At 45.9% G+C, this 21855-nt stretch overlaps 1 protein-coding gene across 2 annotated transcripts in view; it reads right to left on the reverse strand.

The window, feature by feature from the left end:
• Positions 1-21855, reverse strand: part of ACTR3B (ARP3 actin related protein 3 homolog B) — a 69147-nt gene that overhangs the window by 38601 nt on the left and 8691 nt on the right. The window contains exon 2 of one of the 2 annotated variants that reach the window (XM_018046662.1): positions 8960-9015. The exons of the other annotated variant lie outside the window; for it this stretch is intronic. Coding sequence (XP_017902151.1) covers positions 8960-9015 — 56 coding nt within the window. The remainder of the gene's footprint in view (positions 1-8959; positions 9016-21855) is intronic. 2 annotated transcript variants of the gene reach the window in all.

The raw sequence follows: 21855 nt of genomic DNA on the forward strand, positions 1-21855 counted from the left end.
AACGGGCTCTCAAGACTGTTCTCCAACACCACAGTTCAAAAGCATCCAAAATTCATTAAACTTGGAGTTCTGCTTCCGGAAAGATGGAATAAACATACTTTTCCCTACTCCTCTCTCTAAGCACTGCTGGAATGACTGGACTTTATGTTTGAAAGAAACATAAAAATGCTGAGAGGTGAAGCGGCAGACTGCCTGGGGACCCCAGGACCCGAGGACCAAGACAGGGGTGACTTTCTGGGTCTCCTTTGTCCCATAGACACACTGGCTGCCAGGGAAGCCAACGACCCAGAAACACCAATGGGAGCAAACAGAACTGGTCCCCAAAAGCCTGCTATCTCGAGCCAAAGATGATGGAAAGGGCAGTGGCAACATACCACTCCCTGACTCCAGTCAAACACAACAGAAAAACAAACCCCCACATACAGTGTAGACACCACACGGGAGGCAGGACTCAACCCAACCCTCCAGCTCACACTGGGGTTCCATCAGAGAAGGCCCAGTGGAAGTCAGCACTGCCACCCCTGCCCTCCCAGGGCATGGTATCTACAGAGGCCTGGGGGGGCGGGTGCCACACTCCTGCCCTCATTCAGCAGTAGCATGCAGCCCCTCCCCAAATGACTGTCAACAAAGGCCAAGAGGAAAACCTGAACTGGAACCCCAAACTAGCATTAACAAGGGGTATCCCCCTTTTCCTGCTTGAAGCACCACCAGAAATGACTTGCTAAAAGCTAAGAGTTAAGTGAGAACTGGAATCTCATAATAACCAAAACGTCCAGGTTTAAAAAAAGAAAAAAATTTCTCCCCATAGCAGGAACCAGGAATATCTCGAGTGAAAAAAGAAAGATGACCCATAAAGCCAACACCGAGATGGCACAGATAACAGAATCAGCCAACGACTTTAGGAGCCGCCACAGAACGTTCCAGGGAGCAACTACAAACACATCTGAAACAAGCGAAAGAAAAGGAGCTCACAGCAGACAGAAGATGGAAAGACAAAACCACACAGAGATTTTAGAGCCAAAACACACAATACCTGAAATAAAGCCTGCATACTGGCCCGGAAGAAGAAAAGGACGGGGAACAGATCGATGAACTCGAAGACGTAACGACAGAAATGGCCCAATCTGAACAGCGGAGAGAAAACACACTGGAAAACAAATGAACGGGGCCTTCGGGACGTGTGGGCTGGACAAAGGCAGATGTGACACTCATACACCCCGAGTTCCAGACAAGAGGAGAAAGGGAGGAGGGCTGGAAAAGCATCCAAAGAAAGGATCATTAAAGATCTGTCAAATCTGACCAAAAAAAAAAAAAAAGGAACCGAAAGAAACCTACAGATTCAAGGCTGAGTAAACTCCAAAGAGGATAAACCCAGAGAAATCCACACCAAGAAACATTATAGTCAAACATCTAAAAACTAAGGACCAAACAGAAAACTCTGAAGACCTCCAGCAAATCTGCCATCAGAATTCAGGGAGCTCAAAAGGAAACTGCATATTTCCAACTGCTGAGAGAAATGGCTGCTAAGAATTCTATATTCGGCAAAAACCTCCTTCAAAGATGAAGAACAAATCAAGACACTCTCGGATGAACAGAAACTAACAGAATCTGTCACTAGCATATCTACTCTTAAAGAATGGCTAAAGAAAGGTCTACACAGAGGAGAGGTGATAAAAGAATCCTGGGACACCAAGAAGGAAGGAAAAATGATGGAGAGCGCGAAAATACGGGCAATTACGATTACTTTCCTTCTCTTTTGTTTGCTAGACAGTGATTGGCAGTTGAAGCAAAAATTGTTAATACTGATGTGATTCTCAATGTAAAATCTTAATATAACAGAAAGTAGGGAGGGAAAAGAGACCTATCTTTATAGCAGATAAGGTTTCTACATGTCACTAAACCTGGTAAACGTCAGCACAATCAGACTAAGAAAAGCCGTGTGTACATAAGAGCTAGGTGGTGGCTTCGTCACTACGTCGTATCTGACTCGCTATCCCGTGGACTGCAGCCTGTCAGGCTCCTCTGTCCACGGGATTCTCCAGGCAAGAATACTGGAGTGGGTTGCCGTTTCCTCCTCCAGGGAATCTTCCCAACCCAGAGAGCGAACTTGGGTCTCCTGCATTGCAGGCAGATGATTTACCAACTGAGCTATGAGGGAAGCCCATATAAGAGGTAGAGCAACCACTTAAAAACACACACACACGCAAAGAGAAGCACTCGAAAACACCCCAGATAAGTCCAAATGAAATTCTAAACACACTCAAAGTAATCCACACAAAGCCAGGTAAAACAAAACAAAGAAATGAAAGCCAGAAAGAACAGAACAGGAAAAGCACTAATCAACAACCACAATAATGGAAGCGGTTCTTTTTTTTTCTTTCTTTTTTTTGGTGGCACTGCACAGCTTGTGGGATCCTAGTTCCCTGACCAGAGATCAAACCCAGGCCCTTGGCGGTGAGAGCATGGAGTCCTAACCACTGGACCTCCAGGGAATTCATATAAATATAAGCTGCTTAAACACACCAGCTAAAAGACAGTTACCGGTCCAGGGGATTAAAAAAAAAAAAAAGACCAGAGCTCTCTGCTGCCTACAGCTCTCTTTGACCACAATAATATACAGGTACACCTGGTTTCGGAGAAGGCAATGGCACCCCACTCCAGTACTCTTGCCTGGAAAATCCCATGGACGGAGGAGCCTGGTGGGCTGTCGTCTATGGGGTCGTACAGAGTCGGGCACAACAGAAGCGACTTAGCAGCAGCAGCAGCAGCAGCGCCTGGTTTCACCGCACACTGCTCTGCTTCGTTTCCCACCAGTTGAAGGTTTGGGGCAACCCTGAGTCCAGCGAGCCCACCAGCGCCACCCTTCCAGCCACACTTCCTCACTTCAGGTCTCTGTGTCACATGTTGGCAATTCTCACAGCATTTGCAAACTTTGCTACAGCAGTTAACAGACAACAGTAATTTTAAAAAATAAAAATATTCAGTGTATTTCCCAAAAGAATGTCATATATTTTACTAAACCTCCAAAGGATAATTCCTAACTTACATGAACTATTCTGAAGGACAGAAAAGAAAGCTAACAAACGCATTTTATAAAGCCAGTATAATTTTGATACACAAACTAGACAAAACTAGTACACAAAAGGAAAATTATAGCCTAATCTCACTTTCGAACACATACAAAAATCCCAAATAAATATTTGCAGATACAATTCATGTACTTGATATCTCATAACCATGTAGGGTTTATTTCAAGAATGATAAAATACTGTTCAACATTTAAAAATATATCAATGTAATACGTCATATTAGAAGTTTAAATGTCAAAACCACATAATCGTCTCAACAGATACACAAAAAGCCTTAAGGTCAACATCCATTCATAATTTTTTTTTTAAATTTTAAAAACCTCTTTAGTAAACTAGGAATACAAGAACGCTGTCTTAACCTGGAAAGGCATTTCCACAAAAGCCTGCAGCAATCGCTCATGAAACACCAAAACCATTCTTTTTAAATTCAAAAAGACAAAAGTACCTGCCATCCCCTGTTGTAGTCATTGACAGGAGTTCTAGCCAGTGGAGCCAGATCAAGAAAAAAAAAAAAAAAAAATGAAGCACTCGGATTGGAAGAGACAAAATAGCCATTATTTGCAGTTATTACAACAGCTCACATAGAAAACCTAAAAAGAACCTGCAGGCAATCAGAACAAACAGGACAGGACAGCAAGGCTTTCGGATTAAAAACACGACTTAAAAGATCCGGTAGCACGCCTACTGTGCCAGCAATGATTAGCAATTTTAATTTCAAAAAAACATTCACAGTGAAAACATAAAGAAAGGTACCTAAAAATAAATGCAGCAAAAGCTATGTATGGGCTTTTTAATGAATACTAAAAAGCACAGGAGACAGAGATAAATAATAAAATACATATACCATATTCATGGACAGGAAAATTCAATGCACTGAGATACCAAGTCTTCCTCCAAATTAATCTACAAATTTAATGTGTCTCTAATCAAAATCCCATCATAATTTTTTACTGATAAAGACTAAAGTGAAAGTCGCTCAGTCGTGTCTGACCGACTCTTTGTGACCCCTTGGACTACACAGTCCGTGGGATTCTCCAGGCCAGAATACTGGAGCGGGGAGCCTTTCTCTTCTCCAGGGGATCTTCCCAAACCAGGAACTGAACCCAGGTCTCCCGAATTGCAGGCAGATTCTTTACCAGCTGAGCCACCAGGGAAGCCAGATAAAGAGTAAGGGTCTAAAAACAGCCGAGGGTATTTACCAAAGAAAAAGGAGGAGGAACCAGACCTACCAGATATAAAGAGACAGGCCAAAGTAACAGTATTTACAACAATTTATAAATGAATTTGGAACAGCGATAAACAAACGCACGAACGAAACGAAAGAATACCAGAAGTGTTCCCCACCATGCAAGGTGCCTCAATACGGCTGAAGGGGCACTCTGCAACAAGTGGCGGTGGGGCAACTGGCCTTCCATTTGGAAAACCACCCTTCTCTCCCACACCGCATTCTTTTAAAAACTTAAGATTCCCTCAGAAGAAAACACACAAAATCTTTATGACATTGGAGTCCAAATGTATTTTTAATAGAAACAGATTATAAAAAGACTGAAAAACTGTACTACATGAAAATTTTTTAAAGTGTTAGTTGCGAACATGAATATATCAAGTTACATGTTGCTGTTTAGTTGCTAAGTCGTGCCCAACTCTTTGCAATGCTATGGACTGTAGCCCACCAGGCTCTGTCCATGGGGTTCTCCAGACAAGAGTACTGCAGTGGGGTGCCTTTCCTTCTCCAGAGGATCCTCCCGACCCAGGGATCCAACGTCTCCTACCACTGGCAGGTGTCTTCCTCACTGCTGAGCCACCGTGTTCAAAATTCTTATTTAAATCAAATTTGATTTGACTGTATGTGTTTAAATCATATGCGCTGCATTATAAATTCCCTTTGTTTGAATAAATGTTATAGTAAAAACATAAGGTAATAACATAGGAAAATACTTTGAGGTAATCAATTTTGCAATAACATGATACATAGGAAATTACCATGCTTAAAACAGTGTCTCAAATTTCTCAATAAAGGCTTTAAAATTGTATCTTAAAGAAAATAAAAAAATAATTTTAAAAAGATGTCATAAAATAGGAGAAGATATTTGCAAGAAATTGGCATTCAAACGTTAGGATGTGCAGAACCAGAAACTGTCGTCTGCTGCCGATGGGCACGGAGGTCAGCACAGGCTTCCAGTCCGTACAGAAGAGCCACCCACCTGGCGATAGGTGACAAGGCCGAGGAGGTGGCACCTGAGTGACGACATGACCCCAATTCTCACTATGACTCCTGGGAAACCGGCACGTGCTGATAAGAGACTCACCGAGGCATTTTGTGTACCGGAGAAACCCGGAAAATGCCACGGTGCTGTAGATTCACGGATTAAGAATTCTCATCTAGCTCTGCACAGAGCAACACTGATACATCTTAAAATACAGACGGGTTTATTTTCCCCCAAAAAAATTCAGTGAAGTTATTTGCCCCATGATATCATTTTGGAAATGTTTAAACTCACAAAACAGTATGAGAAACTGTCATTGCATCCTGCATCTGAGACATGAGGATGAAGCCTGGGCTGGATACAGCAAACACCCAGCAGAGGAGGGACAGCGGGAGGCCTGGAAGGGGGGGGCAGGGGGGCGGGGCTGGCACTCGCTCTGATGCGCGTCTGCATTTATGTATTTACAGGACGCAACTGTGCTCACATCTGTTCTTTCTGGGTGGTGGGTAAATGGGTCTTTGTTATATAATCTTTTTTCCTTCCTTTTTTTTGACCAAAATAAAGGTTTTAAAGACATTAAAAACACAAACACATCTCTTGGCTCTGTCTCCAGTCTAGACCTTCCCCCACAGCATCACGCCTTTTCCCAGCTGCTTACGGGACCTGTACACCTGACCTTCCACACACGGGACTGTCTGAAGTGCGCTCCGTGTCTCCTGACCCCTCCCGAGCCTCTCACGCCCTCCTTCCACGGGTGGGATCAGCACGCACACACGCATCTGCCTGAAACTTTTCAATCAGGCTCCCCATTTCCCAACAACTTGGGGAGAAAAAAAAAAAAGGTAGAGAAACCTTCCTTGCTTCAAACAATCAAGTGAATTCTGCACAGAAGCTCAAATACTGATAAATGAGATTCAGCAGGCCACCGTGGTGAAACGGGACAGGGCAATCTGCCTCTCTCTCTAGGCTGGGACAAGGCCCCTGGAAAGTGAAGATTCCTGGGATGCAAAATAAAATTACAGCTCCATTCTCCAGGTTCCCAGCCAGCTCTCCGGCCACCCTCTGCCTGGGGTGTGATGACCACACATCAGGGCTCGCCTCCCCTCTGTGCCCACAGAGCCAGGAAGCCCTGCTTCGGCATCTCTACACGGCCACGCACGTGTACGAGCTCCACCTTCCCCCCCTGGAAGGCACCCTGTACCTTGAACTTCCACCGTGGGAGCAAAGCCTCTGTAACCAGGAACACAGTTCCAGTTCCCCAGGCTGGGAGAAGCAGCCCACCAGCTCCCCAAGGTACCTGTCCCACCACGCTCCCTGCAACCCAAACACCTCGCGCTGCCTCCCAGCTTCTCTACCTCTTGCAACAAATTCAGCCGGTGACGTAACTCTTCCTTGCTGCCCATCTCCTTGACAGTTTTCTCTCTAGCTCCTGCCACTGCTGTTCTGACAGCACCAACCTGAGAGCTTCTGGACGGAAATCCTGCTAATAGCTGACTTCAATGCCCCTCTCTACTGGTGATGACAGGTCAATGAGGCAGCCAACTGCATGCTGCTGACAACCTTATTAAAGCAAAAGGCGCAAGGTCAGCCTCTTGGAGCTGCAGCACTTAAGGTAAAAGCTAAGCTGCTCTGAAAAGTCAGCAAGCCCAGTTCCAATATATCAATCCAGCAGGCAATGGTCCAATTCTGTTGTTGCTTAGTCACTCAGTCCTGTCCCGCTCTTCACGACCCCACAGACTGTAACTTTCCAGGCTCCTCTGTCCATGGGATTCTCCAGACAAGAATACTGGACTGGGTGGCCATTTCCTCCTCCAGGGGATCTTCCCGACCCAGGGATCAAACCCGTGTCTCCTGCATTGGCAAGGCGGATTCTTTAGCTCTGAGCCACCAGGGAAGCCCTGAACTGAACCGTGTCCCCTCAAAATTCCTATGTGGAAGCCCCAACCCCAGTGTGACTATATCTGGAGACAGGATGTCTCAGGAAGTAACACAGGGTAAATGAGGTCACAAGGGTGGGGCCTCATTTCCATGGGACCGGTGTCCTTATGTGAAAGGGAGAGACACCAGAGGTCTCCCTCTCAGCCATTCACAGAAAAAAATGGCCACATGAGGACACGGTCAGCGGCACCAGCCGCGAGCAGAGGAGAGCAGCCTCACGGGAGACCAACCCAGACGCGCCCAGATCTGGGATTTCAGAGCCGCCCGCCCCTATGTGATCCATTTAACTTCTGCTGTCAAGACATCCAGTCTGTGGTGTTCCGTTACGTCAGCCCTGGCAAACGAATACATCAAATCATGAATTTAGATGAGGATGCGGCAGACCCATGATGCCAACTGTCAGGGACATCCCATCACGGAAATCAGGTACTGAGACCTAGAAAACCAAACTCATGATCGGTAATCCAGCAAGGATGGACCTGGAGTGAGGTGAGTTAGGCCTTCTCAAGGAATCTGGGAGCACTTTCTGGTGGCGTGAATACTCATCTCTGCCAAAAAGGCCTTAGTCTCCCTCGAACGATACTCGTGACGAAATCCCCCCGGCTCTGCAGGGCTGTCCACGCTAGCGCCAGAGCCTGTGACTCAAACGTCCTGAGCCCATAACCGCTGACCATTTCTAAGAGCACAACTTACCTGACGAGGGGCCACATTTAGGAGGCAGAACCTCACTCCTGCCTGACATAACCGGACTCTTTGGTCAACAGTCTCCAAACAATAACGCAGCAGTTACACAGTTTCAGAGAAGAATTCTGCCCTGGAGACGACGACCATGCGTAAAGAGTAGGCAGAGGCACGCTGGCCAAAAGGTAAAGACGTTTCTTCCCCTAGCATGCTCTACCGACTAAAACAGAACAGGATGCTTCCAAACACAGTGAAAGTCACTGAGCCTCTCAGTTTAAAAAAAAAAAAAAGTCCTTCAATAAAGGGAACAATGTAACACAACAGATAACCCACCAAAGTGCTAAATTAGTAAAACTATACTTACTTAAAATTACAAATTAACCTTAAGGAACAGGCTCACCTCTTGCAAGCAGCTCAGACATGTATGACCTAACGGACTGTGTGACTCTATTTGGAGACAGGCTGTCTCAGGAAGTAACACAGGCCAAATGAGGGCAACAAGGTCGTAAGGGCTACATTTAGAAGGCAACCAGCCAAGCTGAAAAGTGAAAAGAAAGTGAAGTCGCTCAGTCGTGACCGACTTTTTTGCAACCCTATGGACTGTGTAGCCCACCAGGCTCATCCATCCATGGGATTCTCCCGGCATGAACACTGGAGTGGATGGCCATCCCCTTCTCCAGGGGATCTTCCTGACCCAGGGATCGAACCTGGGTCTCCCGCACTGCAGGCAGGTTCTTTACCGTCTGCACCACCAGGGAAGCCCACCCAAGCTGAAACGTCACTGACTGTGACAAAGGACTGAATCACAAGAAAACCAGAGGGCTGGGGTGTACGCTGGGGGTGGGTGGGTGGCATGAGAACTAGGTGCCAGCCGTGGCCAACAGCAACTCTCGGCAGCCAGATGAGTAACTCCCCAGGAACCAGAACGACCTTCTACAAGGAGGTGGCAAGGAAATTAACACACCTTGAAAACCAGAATCAGAATGCTTACAACAGTTATGAGAAACACAACCCTTTATAAACCAAGGGCGGAGCTTTACTTACATGAAGGGATAATGAACTGTGGCTCTGTGTTGCCTGCGTAGCCAAGCTTGGTATACCTAAAAGCACAAAGTCATCAACACAGGTTTAGATAATAATACTCTCCTCTGTGTTCCATTAATGTCTTTTATTACAAGCTCTCCAAGTCCTAAAATATCAAGACTCAAAATACCCCCATGAAATTAAAAATAAAAATCTTGTGGTGACTAAGAATCAAACACTAAGTTCAGATATGCAAGCAGTTAACAAAAAAGGTAAAAAACATGCTTGTCTCTACTGGAAAAACTGTTGCACACGTATATTCATACATACGTTACATCTGTGTATCCCTAATGATTTTTAAGGTGCTTTCATACTCTTTTAACCCTTACAAGAATCCTACAAAGGAAGTAAATATTGTCCCCGTTTGGCAGGTGAGAAAATGCGAGGCACTGGGAAGTTAACTGAGCTGCCCAAAGCCAAACAGCCAGTGAACGGAAAAGAGAACCCACATCTCAACATGCGGGCTCTAATTCTAGAGCTGCCTCTCAGCAAAGTGTACTTACTTCACAAACTTCGTGAACTTTTAGGGGGCTCAGGAAATTATATAATTTTCTTAAAATGTCATGGCATATGTCTAGAAAAGCTACTGCCACCTCCTGAGAATATCTGACAGAAGCGTCTCTTTATCATCTCGGTGCAGAGCGAGCCCACTTTCTGTCAAGATGCTCTGTATGATGGATTCCAAAAGTCTTCACGAAAATGAATGCCAAAATACTACTATCTGTTCCAAAAGCACTTGCTAATCTCCTAAATATATTAAAAAAAAGAAAAAAAAACAAAGTGGGGAGGGGGACCACCACTCGGAACCATCTGCTGGAAATGCAACCCTGGAAACACTCCTGAGCGCCCCCTTCTCAGCAGGCCCCCAGCCCAGAGGGGTCAGGTCCAGAAAGGAGGCTTCATTCCTCAGTAATGCTTACAATGAACAGAAACACTTCCTAGCTGTGCTGAAAGTCACTTTATTAATTCATCTTATTTTCTGAATTATTTCAAGATGCTTGATACCCAATTCTTTAATATACTTTTATTCATTTATTTATTTGTAAAGTGTCAGTCGCTCAGTCATGCCTGACTCTGCGCAACCCCATGGACTGCATAGCCCGCCAGGCTCCTCTGTCCATGGGATTCTCCAGGCAAGAACACTGGAGTGGGTGGCCACTCCCTTCTCCAGGGGATCTTCCCAACCCAGGCACCGAACCTGAGTCTCCTGCACTGGAGACAGATTCTTGACCCTGCGAGCCACCAGGAAAGCGTTCACCTGGTTAGCGGGTTGTTTGGGCTGCGCCGGGTCTTCAGCGCTGCGGGAGGGCCCTCCAGCTGCACTGAGCAGAGGCGGCCCTCTCTGCCAGGGTGCGGGCTTCTGCCGCAGCGGCTTCTCCTGGTGCAGAGCACGGCCTCAGCAGCTGCAGCTCTCACGTTTAGCTGCCCTGCAGCCTGTGGGATCTTCCCGGACCAGGGATCAAACCTACGTCCTCTGCTTTGGCAGGCAGATTCCCATCCACTGTCCCACCAGGGTAGTCCTAAATTTTCTGTGTGATTAAATCACTCCACATCTTAATAAACTAATGTTATGTTTTTTCAATATATATTAACCATCTGCTAATTTTACTTTTTTGAGCATACAGCAAATGAACAAGGTTTATGACAACAACAAAAAAAAAAGCCAGTCAACCCCCACTTAAATCACGCCTGACTGCTCAGTCTCCAAGGATCTAAGGTCCTAGTATCATTAGGAGGTGGGGGGGCAGGGCCTGGCCCTGAGACCCATCAGGTCAGTTCCTAAAAGGCAAGACCCATCTGCGGGCACTCCCAGGTTCTATTCAAGGACACAAAACAAGTGGGCGTGCAAGACCTCCACTCCAGGGCTTGACAGACCCACAAGGGACATCCAGACCCAACCCAGGGGGCAAGGACTTACTGAAAGGAAGGCAATATATACTGAGCTTCAAAAATCCCAGGCCATCCTCAATTGAACCATTTTTGTAGAAGTATATTCCAACTAACAAATATAAATAAACTAAATTATTGACCCAAGGCTAAAGAAGCCTCGAGAAGCTAACAAGCAGGCCGGCAATCACTGAAATCCCTACACCCAAGTCTGTGCTTTCAACAGGTCACATGGCCCACTGACCCCAGGCCTTCCCAAAATTACACACCTTGTACATAAATAAGTCTGCCTTCCCACATGGATTAGAGTGTGAGTTCTGGACTGTCTCCCACCCCTGGTGTAGCCCTGACAAGTAGCAGACACTCCATAAACATCTGCTGAATGACTTCTCACCAGGTATAAGAAGAGGTGACCACTGTCAAACTTCTGGGGAAGGAACCAGCATTTGAAATGGCAGGGCAGGGGGTGGTGCAAACAGTCAGAAAAACATTCTGATGGAACCAGAGAAGACCAAGTTCAGTGTAGCTGCTCAGTCATGTCCAACCCTTTGCAACCCCATGGACTGCAGCACGCCAGGCCTCCCTGTCCATCACCAACTCCCAGAGTTTACTCAAACCCATGTACATTGAGTTGGTGATGCCATCCAACCATCTCATCCTCTGTCGTCCCCTTCTGCTCCTGCCTTCAATCTTTCCCAGCATCAGGATCTTTCCTAATAAATCAGCTCTTCACATCAGGTGGCCAAAGTACTGGAGTTTCAGGTTCAGCATCAGTCCTTCCAATGAATATTCAGGACTGATTTCCTATAGAATGGACTGACTGGTTGGATCTCCTTGCAGTTCAAGGGACTCTCAAGAGTCTTCTCCAACACCACAGTTCAAAAGCATCAATTCTTCGGTGCTCAGCTTTCTTTATGGTCCAACTCTCACATCCATACATGACGGTAGACAAGTCAAGAGATACCGGAGCAACAAGCAAATTTGGCCTTGGAGTACAATATTAAGCAAGGCAAAGGCTAACAGAGTTTTGCCAAGAGAATACATTGGTCATAGCAAACACCCTCCTCCAACAACACAAGAGACAACTATACATATGGACATCACCAGATAGTCAATACCGAAATCAGACTGATTTTATTCTTTGCAACCAAAGATGGAGAAACTCTGTACAGTCAGCAAAACCAAGACCGGGAGGTGACTGGGGCTCAGATCATGAACTCCTTATTGCCAAATTCAGATTTAAATTGAAGAAACTAGGGAAAACCACTAGGCCATGCAGGTATGACCTAAATCAAATCCCTTATGATTATACGGTAGAAGTGAGAAATAGATTTGAGGGACTAGATCTGATAGACAGAGTGCCTGATGAACTATGGACAGAGCTTTATAACACTGTACAGGAGGCAGTCATCAAAACCATTCCCAAGAAAAAAAAAAGCCAAAAGGCAAAATGGCTGTAAGGAGGCCTTACAAATAGCTGAGAAAAGAAGAGAAGCAAAAGGCAAAGGAGAAGAGGAAAGATATACCTATTTCAATGCAGAGTTCCAAAGAACAGCAAGGAGAGATAAGAAAGCCTTCCTCAGTGATTAATGCAAACAAATAGAGGGAAACAAGAGAATGGAAAGTCTAGAGATCTCTTCAAGAAAGTCAGGTACCAAGGGAACATTTCATGCAAAGTTAGGCTCAATAAAGGACAGAAACGCTACGGACCTAACAGAAGCGGAAGATATTAAGAAGAGGTGGCAAGAATACACAGAAGAAATATACAAAAAAGATCTTCACGACCCAGATAACCATGATGGTGTGATCACTCACCTAGAGCCAGACATCCTGGAATTCGAAGTCAAGTGGGCCTTAGGAAGCATGACTGTGAACAAAGCTAGAGGAGGTGATGGAATTCCAGTTGAGCTATTTCAAACCCTAAAAGATGATGCTGTGAAAGTGCTGCACTCAGTATGCCAGTAAATTTGAAAAACTCAGCAGTGGCCACAGGATTGGAAAAGGTTAGCTTTCATTCCAATCCCAAACAATGTTCAAACTACCGCACAGTTGCACTCATCTCACACACTAGCAAAGAAATGCACAAAATTCTCCAAGCAAGGCTTCAACAGTACATGAACTGAGAACTTCCAGATGTGCAAGCTGGATTTAGAAAAGGCAGAGGAATCGAAGATCAAATTGCCAACATATGTTGGATCATAGAAAAAAGCAAGAGAATTCCAGAAAAACATCTACTTCTGCTTTACGGACTAGCTAACATCTTTGACTGTGGATCACAACAAACTACGGGAAATTCTTAAAGAGATGGGAATATCAGACCACCTTCCCTGCCTCCTGAGAAATCTGTATGCAGGTCAAGAAGCAACAGTTAGAACCAGACAGGGAACAGCAGACTGGTTCCAAATTGGGAAAGGAGTACATCAAGGCTGTATATCGTCACCCTGTTTATTTAACTTATATGCAAAGAAGACCAAAGACACTGCTTAATATATTAGACATTGTTTAATGAAGACAAAGACATTGTGTAATCTCTCCTTTACACTTGTGTCTGTGTAACAGGGTCATTTCAGAAACCAACCAAGCTTGAAACAAATACAGCTGACTCTCATAAACACAGGTTTGAACTGGGCAGGTCCACTTACAGGTGGATTTATTTTCATAGAATATACATAGAAGATCGTGTGCAAGACCTGTGTTCAAGTGGAGAGCCTACCCTTACACAGCGTAAGATGACTGAAATTTAACATAAACTTAATAATGTGTTAGTTTTCTTACCCCTTGTGTTACTCCAAGGAGTCACATTATTGTACAGCATGACTGTCCCTCCACCCCCCAGTAACTGGAGAACCTGCAGATGGGGCTATCACTACAGGCGAGTGGCGGTGTTTAAAACGCAACAGTGTTTCCAACTCTATAGGAATAGGGCTGTAATACTGTTTGCCATAAAAATTCTGTAACGATTCATTCCCCAGTGTAGAGGCTGGGCTACCAAGAAACTGTAACAGCAATTACACCTGGCTTCCATCACACTCTCTGCCTCCATGTTATCAATGCATGAACCACACTCTAAATAAATCTGAATTTCTTTACGTTTCATTACCTTTTCATTTTTGATGTCTACTGTTAACAACACTGTTTTAAGTAATATAATATTGATGTAGGGACTGACAGATGATTCATCTTACGTACAGATGATGTAAACTTAGCAGTGTCGATAAATACAGTACACGACTGACTATAAAGAAAGCTGAGCACCAAAGAATTGATGCTTTTGAATTGTGTTGCTGGAGAAGACTCTTGAGAGTCCCTTGGGCAGGAAGGAGATCCAACCAGTCCATCCTAAAGGAAATCAGTCCTGAAAATTCATTGGAAGGACTGAACCTGAAACTCCAATACTCTGGCCACCTGATGGGAAGAACTGACTCACTGGAAAAGACCCTGATGCTGGGAAAGATTGAAGGCAGGAGGAGAAGGGGACGACAGAGGATGAGATGGTTGGATGGCATCACCAACTCAAAGGGCATGAGTTTGAGCAAGCTCCGGGAATTGGCGATGGACAGGGAAGCCTGGCGTGCTGCAGTCCATGGGGTCACAAAGGGTCGGATGTAACTGAACTGAACTAAACTGAAGGCTTCTGGTCAGCGGAAGACTATTAGTAGTTAAGTTTTGGGAGAGTCAAAAGTTACATGTAAATTTACAACCGTGCTGGGGTCGGTGCCTCTAACCGCAGTGTTGTCCAAGCGTCAGCTGTACAGAAAAATGCTAACATTTATTAAAATTAGGTGCTAAGTATCACTCATGTCTGTTATATTACTTTTTATATTTCTGAAAGGCAACAGAGTGTACTGGACTGGTTGAGGCCATGCGCTCTGGCACCAGACTGCCTGAGCTCAAACCCCAGCTCTCTCATTCGCCAAACGGGTCTCTCTGTGCCTCAGTTTCTCCATCTGTAAAAGCGGGGTCATAACGCAGCCCACCACTTCCTAGGGGTGGTGAGCTAATGCATTTAAAGTATAAACAGAAAGAGAACACGCGTGACAGCAGGGCTCTCTATTTTTCATCTGCCTACTACTACTTCTATGTGTGATTCAGTTCAGTTCAGAAGCTCAGCTGTGTCCGACTCTTTGCGACCCCATGGACTGCAGCACGCCAGGCCTCCCTGTCCATCACCAACTCCCGGAGCTTGCTCAAACTCATGTCCATCGAGTTCCGCTTTAGCATCAGTCCCTCCAATGAACATTCAGGATTGATTTCCTTTAGGATGGACTGAAATACTTCCTAAATTAACTTAAAAAAAAAAAAAGTTTCCAAAGCCGTTACGCTCATGTGTCCCAAACCCCAGCGCTCAGTCTTTCTGCTGTGCCCACTCTGAACACCACAGACACGCTCAAGTGTGAAGGGGGGGAGATAAAATGCACCACCAGTGACACGAAAGATGCCCAGTGTCCTTCAACAGCTGTGTCTCATCCCCATCTCCAAGCTGTGTGTCCTGAAATCATGAACAGCAGCCCACCGTGGCCAAAGGTCGGGCTGGACAAATGGACATGGCCCTTTTGAAGCCCACAGCTCTAACACTCCACCCTCTACGGATGATGCCGCCACCGCGTGCTGCCCAGAAACAGTTGCCAGGGTGTCGGGGTCTGAAGTCACCGCGCTGAGATGGCACAGCCCTCACAGGAGGCCTCTGTCACAGAGTCACATGGGTACCGGGTGGCATAACATGCTGCAAGCAATGATCTCCAAAACCAACACGAAGAGACCATTAACAGGTGCAGGGACTAACCACTAGGAGGTCTTCCCTCCTCACCTTCCCGGCAAAACCAAAACCGTTATTTAAAAAAAACAACACTGGCAAGAGCACCAATTACTCAGATCCCTTTACAGTACTTCAACATCTTTATAAACTCTCCTGTGCTAATTTTGACACAGCATCAAACACAGTTGAGGTTTTCTTACTTTGAACACTCACAATGTAAGGAACATCTTATAAGATTTTTTAAGAGACCTCCAAATTTTAAATTTCAACAAAATCTTCATCAACGCAGGTCCATGTGGAACCTCAATGAGACCCTATTCAATAGAATGTCTGTACATGTAACTAACACGTGGTCCTCGTACAGTTCTCTCCTAGAAGGACAACCCAGTGTCGGACTGGCATGCCCCGTTAAGAGATGATCTGACTACAGCCCAGCTTCACAAAAACCATCGAGCAGAGCACAACTCTTAAAATAGGGAAGGTGTTCTAGACACCATCATGCAAAGATACATTCCAACCAGCCTGCTAGCTAGAAGCTGTGTAGTAGGCACATACGAGGATATGGCGGGGGCGGCGGGGAGGGAAGCACGGTCCTGGTCCTCAAAATGCTCCCCAAAATGTTCACCCGTTAGACGCAGACACAGAAAACACTTATGACGGTCAAAGGGGAGAGGGAAAGGAGGATTAATCAGGAGTTTGGGATTTGCAGACACACACGCCTATGCACGAACAGTAACAGCAAGGTCCTGCTGTACAGCATGGGAACTGTATTCAACATCTTGCGATAATCTGCAAGAGAACAGAGTCTGAAAAACAACGTGTGTGTGACCCAATCACTTTGCTGCACACCAGAAACTAACACAACATCGTAAATCAACTACGCTCCGCACGCTCAGTCGCGTCCGGCTCTGCGACCCTGTGGACTGTAGCCCTCCAGGCTCCTCTGTCCATGGGACTCTCCAGGCAGGAATACTGCAGTGGGTTGCCATTTCCTTCTCCAGGAGATCTTCCTGACCCGGGGATCAAACCCAAGTCTCTCGCATCTCCTGCTTCGGCAGGCAGGTTCTTTACCACTAGCGCCACCTGAGAAGCCCTATATTTCAATTTTAAAAAAGAAAAATGTCATGTAAAAATAAATAAATTTTTTAAAAACCATGCAATAAACGATGAGAATTAAGTTTTTTAAAAAAAGGTCACCTGTCAGAAACATGACTTTGATTGTGCTTCTCACAGTAGCATGGCCTACATTATCTGGCAGGTGAGTTTCAGATTATCTGGGAAGGCTTCTGGAAAGAAAGTACCAACCCTGACTGACCGGATCACCTGGGAAGCTTCTGAAGAACGCAGATTCCCAGGGCCTGTCCCAGAGCCACAGAGAAGGCACCTGGATTTTTGTATTTTAAACATCCCCATCCTTCCTCCCCACCACCCTCAGCCACGGTTCTGAAGAGCAACCAGGGCAGGAATCACTGACTCAACTATGTATTATTACACGCAGTCATCTCTGCATTTTTATAAAATGCAAGCTCCCCAGCCTCATGCCCACGTCCTAGCAAAAAAAGAGACAAGAATCAGCAACTTTCCTACCAGTAACAAGTAAGACTATATGCTGGATGGAAAGATGCTATTCAAAACAGCAACAACACAGAATAACATTCCCCCTGAGAATAAGACATATGACGGGAAGAACACTCCTTATACAAGGAGACAGAGACAGACCTCACTCACACAGGAAGAGTCAACAGGTTTAAAAGGAGCATCGCATATTATCACTAAACTCACCTATAAATTTAATGTGAAACCATTCAAAATCTGGGCCAATACTGAAGAAGGTGGTAGTAAACTTTACACTGAAAATTACACTTAACTTTACAATTAAAAAGTTGAAGTCTCATTATAAGGAGGTTTCATCTTATTTATCAATACTGTAAATGCATACACCATTTTATCCAAATAGTTTTAAATGCATATACCCTAATTCCAAATAGCACATTTCTAGGAATTTACCCCACTGAAGCACTCTTACATGTATAAAAAGAAACGCACAAAAAAATGTTCTCTACAGCAGTGTAACAGGAAAACAGCAACAACAAAAACTGGAAACACTCAAATGCCATCAACAGAGGATAAATTAAATAAATATATTGCAATCATTCAATAAAATGCTACATAATCACCAAAAATGAAGCAGACATGTTACTGGTCATATATAAATATACTTCGAAAACAGTTGACCCAAAAAACGAATCGGTCAACAGACAAATCAAAGAGGAAATTTAAAAAATACCCTGAGAAAAATGACAAGGAAAGCACAGTCACCCACAACCTGTGGGATGCAGCGAAAGCGGTTCTTAGGAGGAGGCTCATAGTGAGAGCAGCTGCAAGGCAGCACGCACTCACACCGCAGGGAGTTAAACAGGGCCCGCAGTGCCGGGTTCAAAGCGCAGCCCTAGCTCTGGGACTTCAGGAAGTGAAGGAATCCCTCCAGCTTCTGCTTCATTAGTGCAAGGAAATAACAAGCCCCTGGTGTTGCCGTTCAGCTGCTCAGTCACGCCTGACTCTCCGTGACCCCATACCCTGCAGCCCACCAGGCTCTCTGTCCCTGGGATTTCCCAGGCAGGAATACTGGAGCCGGCAGCCACTCCCTTCTCCACAGATCATCCTGACTCGGGGACTGAACCGCCATCTCCTGCACTGCAGGTGGATTCTTTACCACTGAGCCCCCAGGGAAGCCCAATATCAGTCCCTACCTCAGCGCTAAATATGACTGACCATTTCTAGAAAATTTCTCCTAATCCAAAAAGTAAAAGGATCTCATAGTCAATAATTTCATTCAACTGCTGAATTATTTAACATATAGTCACCAACTCTATTTCTTCCATGAACTGCCCGTAGATAAGTTTTCTATTGGACTTTTGGTATCATCAATTTCTGTAAACTTTTACACCCTGAGGTGGCTCAGATGGTAAAGTGTCTGCCTGCAACATGGAAGACCTGGGTTCAATCCCTGGGTGTGAAGATCCCCTGAAGAAAGGGAATGGCAACCCACTCCAGTATTCCTGCCTGGAGAATCCCATGGACAGAGGAACCTGGTGGGTTACAGGCCAAGCGGTCACAAAGAGTCGGACACGACTGAGCGACTTCACTTTACACACTGAGGATATAATGTTTGCTCACATATATTACTAATTTTTCTGAATTTGTGGTTTACCTGCAATTATACATTTTCTGAAAGATAATCATTTAAACAATTTAGATGATCAAATCTACCAATTATTTTCCTGAACAATTTCCTTTGCAGTTTCTACTTTGAAAGTCTCTCCCTACACTCATCTCCCTTCCAGTTCTGTGAACATCCGATATACCCATACATGAAGAGATATGGCAGTCAGATTTTCCCAAGCATGTGTACATGAAGAATTAAGGTTGACAACTTTCACATTAAAAGGCTTTGTTTAATGTTTATCTGAAAATTATCTTCCCAAAGGAAGCAGCCAAGCATCAATCTCAAAACACATAAACCCTGCTTACAGACAGCAGTCTTCCCAAACACAGAGCCACCTTCGAGCACCCCGGACCCGAAGCCTCTTCTTACTCGGAAACCTGAACAGACCGAAAATACATAAACAGAACCAAGGGCTGCATAAGGCAGGACCAAGAGACAGCTCCGCCTGCTAACCCAGTACGTTCTTGCACTTCAAACTTCCAAACGCGCTCACAAGGTGCCTTGAGAAGTCTCGCTCCCACTCCGACACCCACCCACCCATTTCGCCTTCCATTCTATTCTCGTGTAGCCTCCAATGTCCCTGTCTGCAAACACAACACATCCTTATTCGCCCCGAACATTTTAAAAGGTCCTTGTGCAAAGCTTCTTCCTCTCCCCGCGTTACAGGCCCCTCTCCGCACAGCAGTGACTGCCTGCAGTGAGGAGGGCTGACCTGCCCAGCGTCAGCTCGACGCACTCACATACATTCCTCCCACAGCCCCGCGTCTAGAGCAGAAGGTGAGTGTCAGCTCCACCGATTGATGTTTGAAAGCGGAAATGTCACATCTTAAAACAGCGTTTTTAAAACTATATCCAGGACGGAGGCTCTTTTGTGTGAGACCCCTTATGAGGTCCAGTCTCAAACCCCTAATTCAACCAGAATAGCCCTACCCACTCCTAAGATGTTCTGTTTAAAAAAAAAAAAAGTGACTACATTGCCTCAGAGCATGACTTTGATAAAACTAAAATTGTTCCCAGATCTTAATGCTGGTGTTCTAGATAATACACACTCCACACACTGTACACTGCAAAAATTTATAATCGTAATCAAGTTCTTCACACATTCCTTGGGTTGTCATAAAGAAAATGGTAGTTTCTGTTTACAGGACACAGTTAAATATGTAAGTTCAAATTGATTATTTTATCTAAATCCAATACTCTTCGTTTTTCTTTTTCTCTATTTGGTCTGTAAATTTTACATTACCCAATATATACGCCCACTTCTTCTACGTGCTAAGCCGCTTCAGTCGTGTCCGACTCTTTGTGACCCCAGGGACTGTACCCGCCAGGCTCCTCCGTCCATGGGACTCTCCAGGCAGGAACACTGCAGTGGGTTGCTGTGCCCTCCTCCAGGGGATCTTCCCGACCCAGGGATGGAACTCACATCTCTCACGTCTCCTGCGTCGGCAGGCAGGTTCTTTACCACAAGCACCACCTTTGCTCCATGTCTGGTAAATGTAATATCATGACCTGTGGCCTCTTTATGGGTTTGGGGCATTATCAAGTGAATTCTGACTTCCAGGGTAAAACAGTAGACTAAACACGTGATCTCATTTCACTCTGTCCCGAAGCCCCACTAAAATCAAAACAAAACGATTCTTTCTAAGATGAAGAAACCACAACAACAGGGAGAAAAGAAGAGGCGGCACCTGCAGGAATCGGGCCCTGGGCAGCTGAGGATCAGCCTAACTGCCCTGGGGACGTCCGAAAACCGGCCCCACACCCCGGGGACCCTGAAGAAAGGCCCCACGACAGGCAGCTGCACAGGGCCCTGTGGATCCAGGACTGAAGGGCCTAAAACACGGGCCAAGATGAGAGTGCCCCCAACCGCGCACCAGCGGGGGCTGCTCTTCCCCAACCCCCGAGTACCCACAAGCTGACTCTGGGCGTGCAAAGCGAGACTCGGAGCGTGAAGCAAGGTCACCTGCCTGGGCGAGTCCGGGAACCGCTCTGAGAATTACCCGACTGAACACAGAAAACCCTGACAGCTGAGACGTGCTCCCTGCCCCCAACCCGGCTCCCACAACACAGACCCAGCCCTCCAGGCAGAGGGTCAGCAGTGTACGCCCTGGGGAAACCGACCAGCTCAAGAGGAAAGACCCGAAGACCATTAAGACAGAAGCTATTCCAACAACAATCCACCTGTGGTGGTGAGGGTGGCGGCTTAGTAGCCAAGTTGTGTCCAACTCTTGCGACCCCATGGACTGTGGCCCGCCAGGCTCCTCTGTCCTTGGGATTCTCCAGGCAAGAAGACTGGAGTGGGCTGCCATTTCCTTCTCCAGGGGATCTTCTCAATCCAGGGATCGAACCCAGTCTCCTGAATTGGAAAGGCAGACGATTTACTGAGCTATTTACTGAGGGAAGCCACCTGTATCACCCGCCAGATCTACAGACCTGATCTAGTCCATAAGGCAGGGCTTCCCTGGTGGTGCAGTGGATAAGATCCTGCCTGCCAATACAGAGGACATGGGTTTGATACCTGGCCCGGGAAGATCCCACAAGCTGTGGAGCAACTAAAACCTGTGTGCCATGACTACTGAGCACACGCACTCAGTGCTGAGGGCCGGTGCGCCACAGCAAGAGAGGCCGCTGCCACAAGAAGCCCTCGCACCGCAACCAGAGAGCAGCCCCCAGAGCAGCAAAGACCCAGCACAGCCAAAAATAAAGACACAAACCTTTAATTAATTAAAAAATAAGGCAGCAGTAACTTTCACAGCACAAGAAGAAATAAACAAGAAACACACTAAAGACAGGAACACCTAAGACATCATTCTCAGTTAAAGACGAGTAAGTGGACCCTGATGCTGGGGAAGAGCGAAGGCGGGAGAAGGGGACGGCAGAGGATGAGATGGCTGGATGGCATCACCAATGCTATGGACTTAGGTTTGAGCAAGCTCCAGGAGTTGGTAACGGACAGGGAGGAGGGCGTGCTGCAGTCCATGGGGTCGC

The sequence above is a fragment of the Capra hircus genome, chromosome 4 (genome assembly GCF_001704415.2).
Source record: "Capra hircus breed San Clemente chromosome 4, ASM170441v1, whole genome shotgun sequence".
In the NCBI taxonomy this organism is placed as follows: domain Eukaryota; kingdom Metazoa; phylum Chordata; class Mammalia; order Artiodactyla; family Bovidae; genus Capra; species Capra hircus.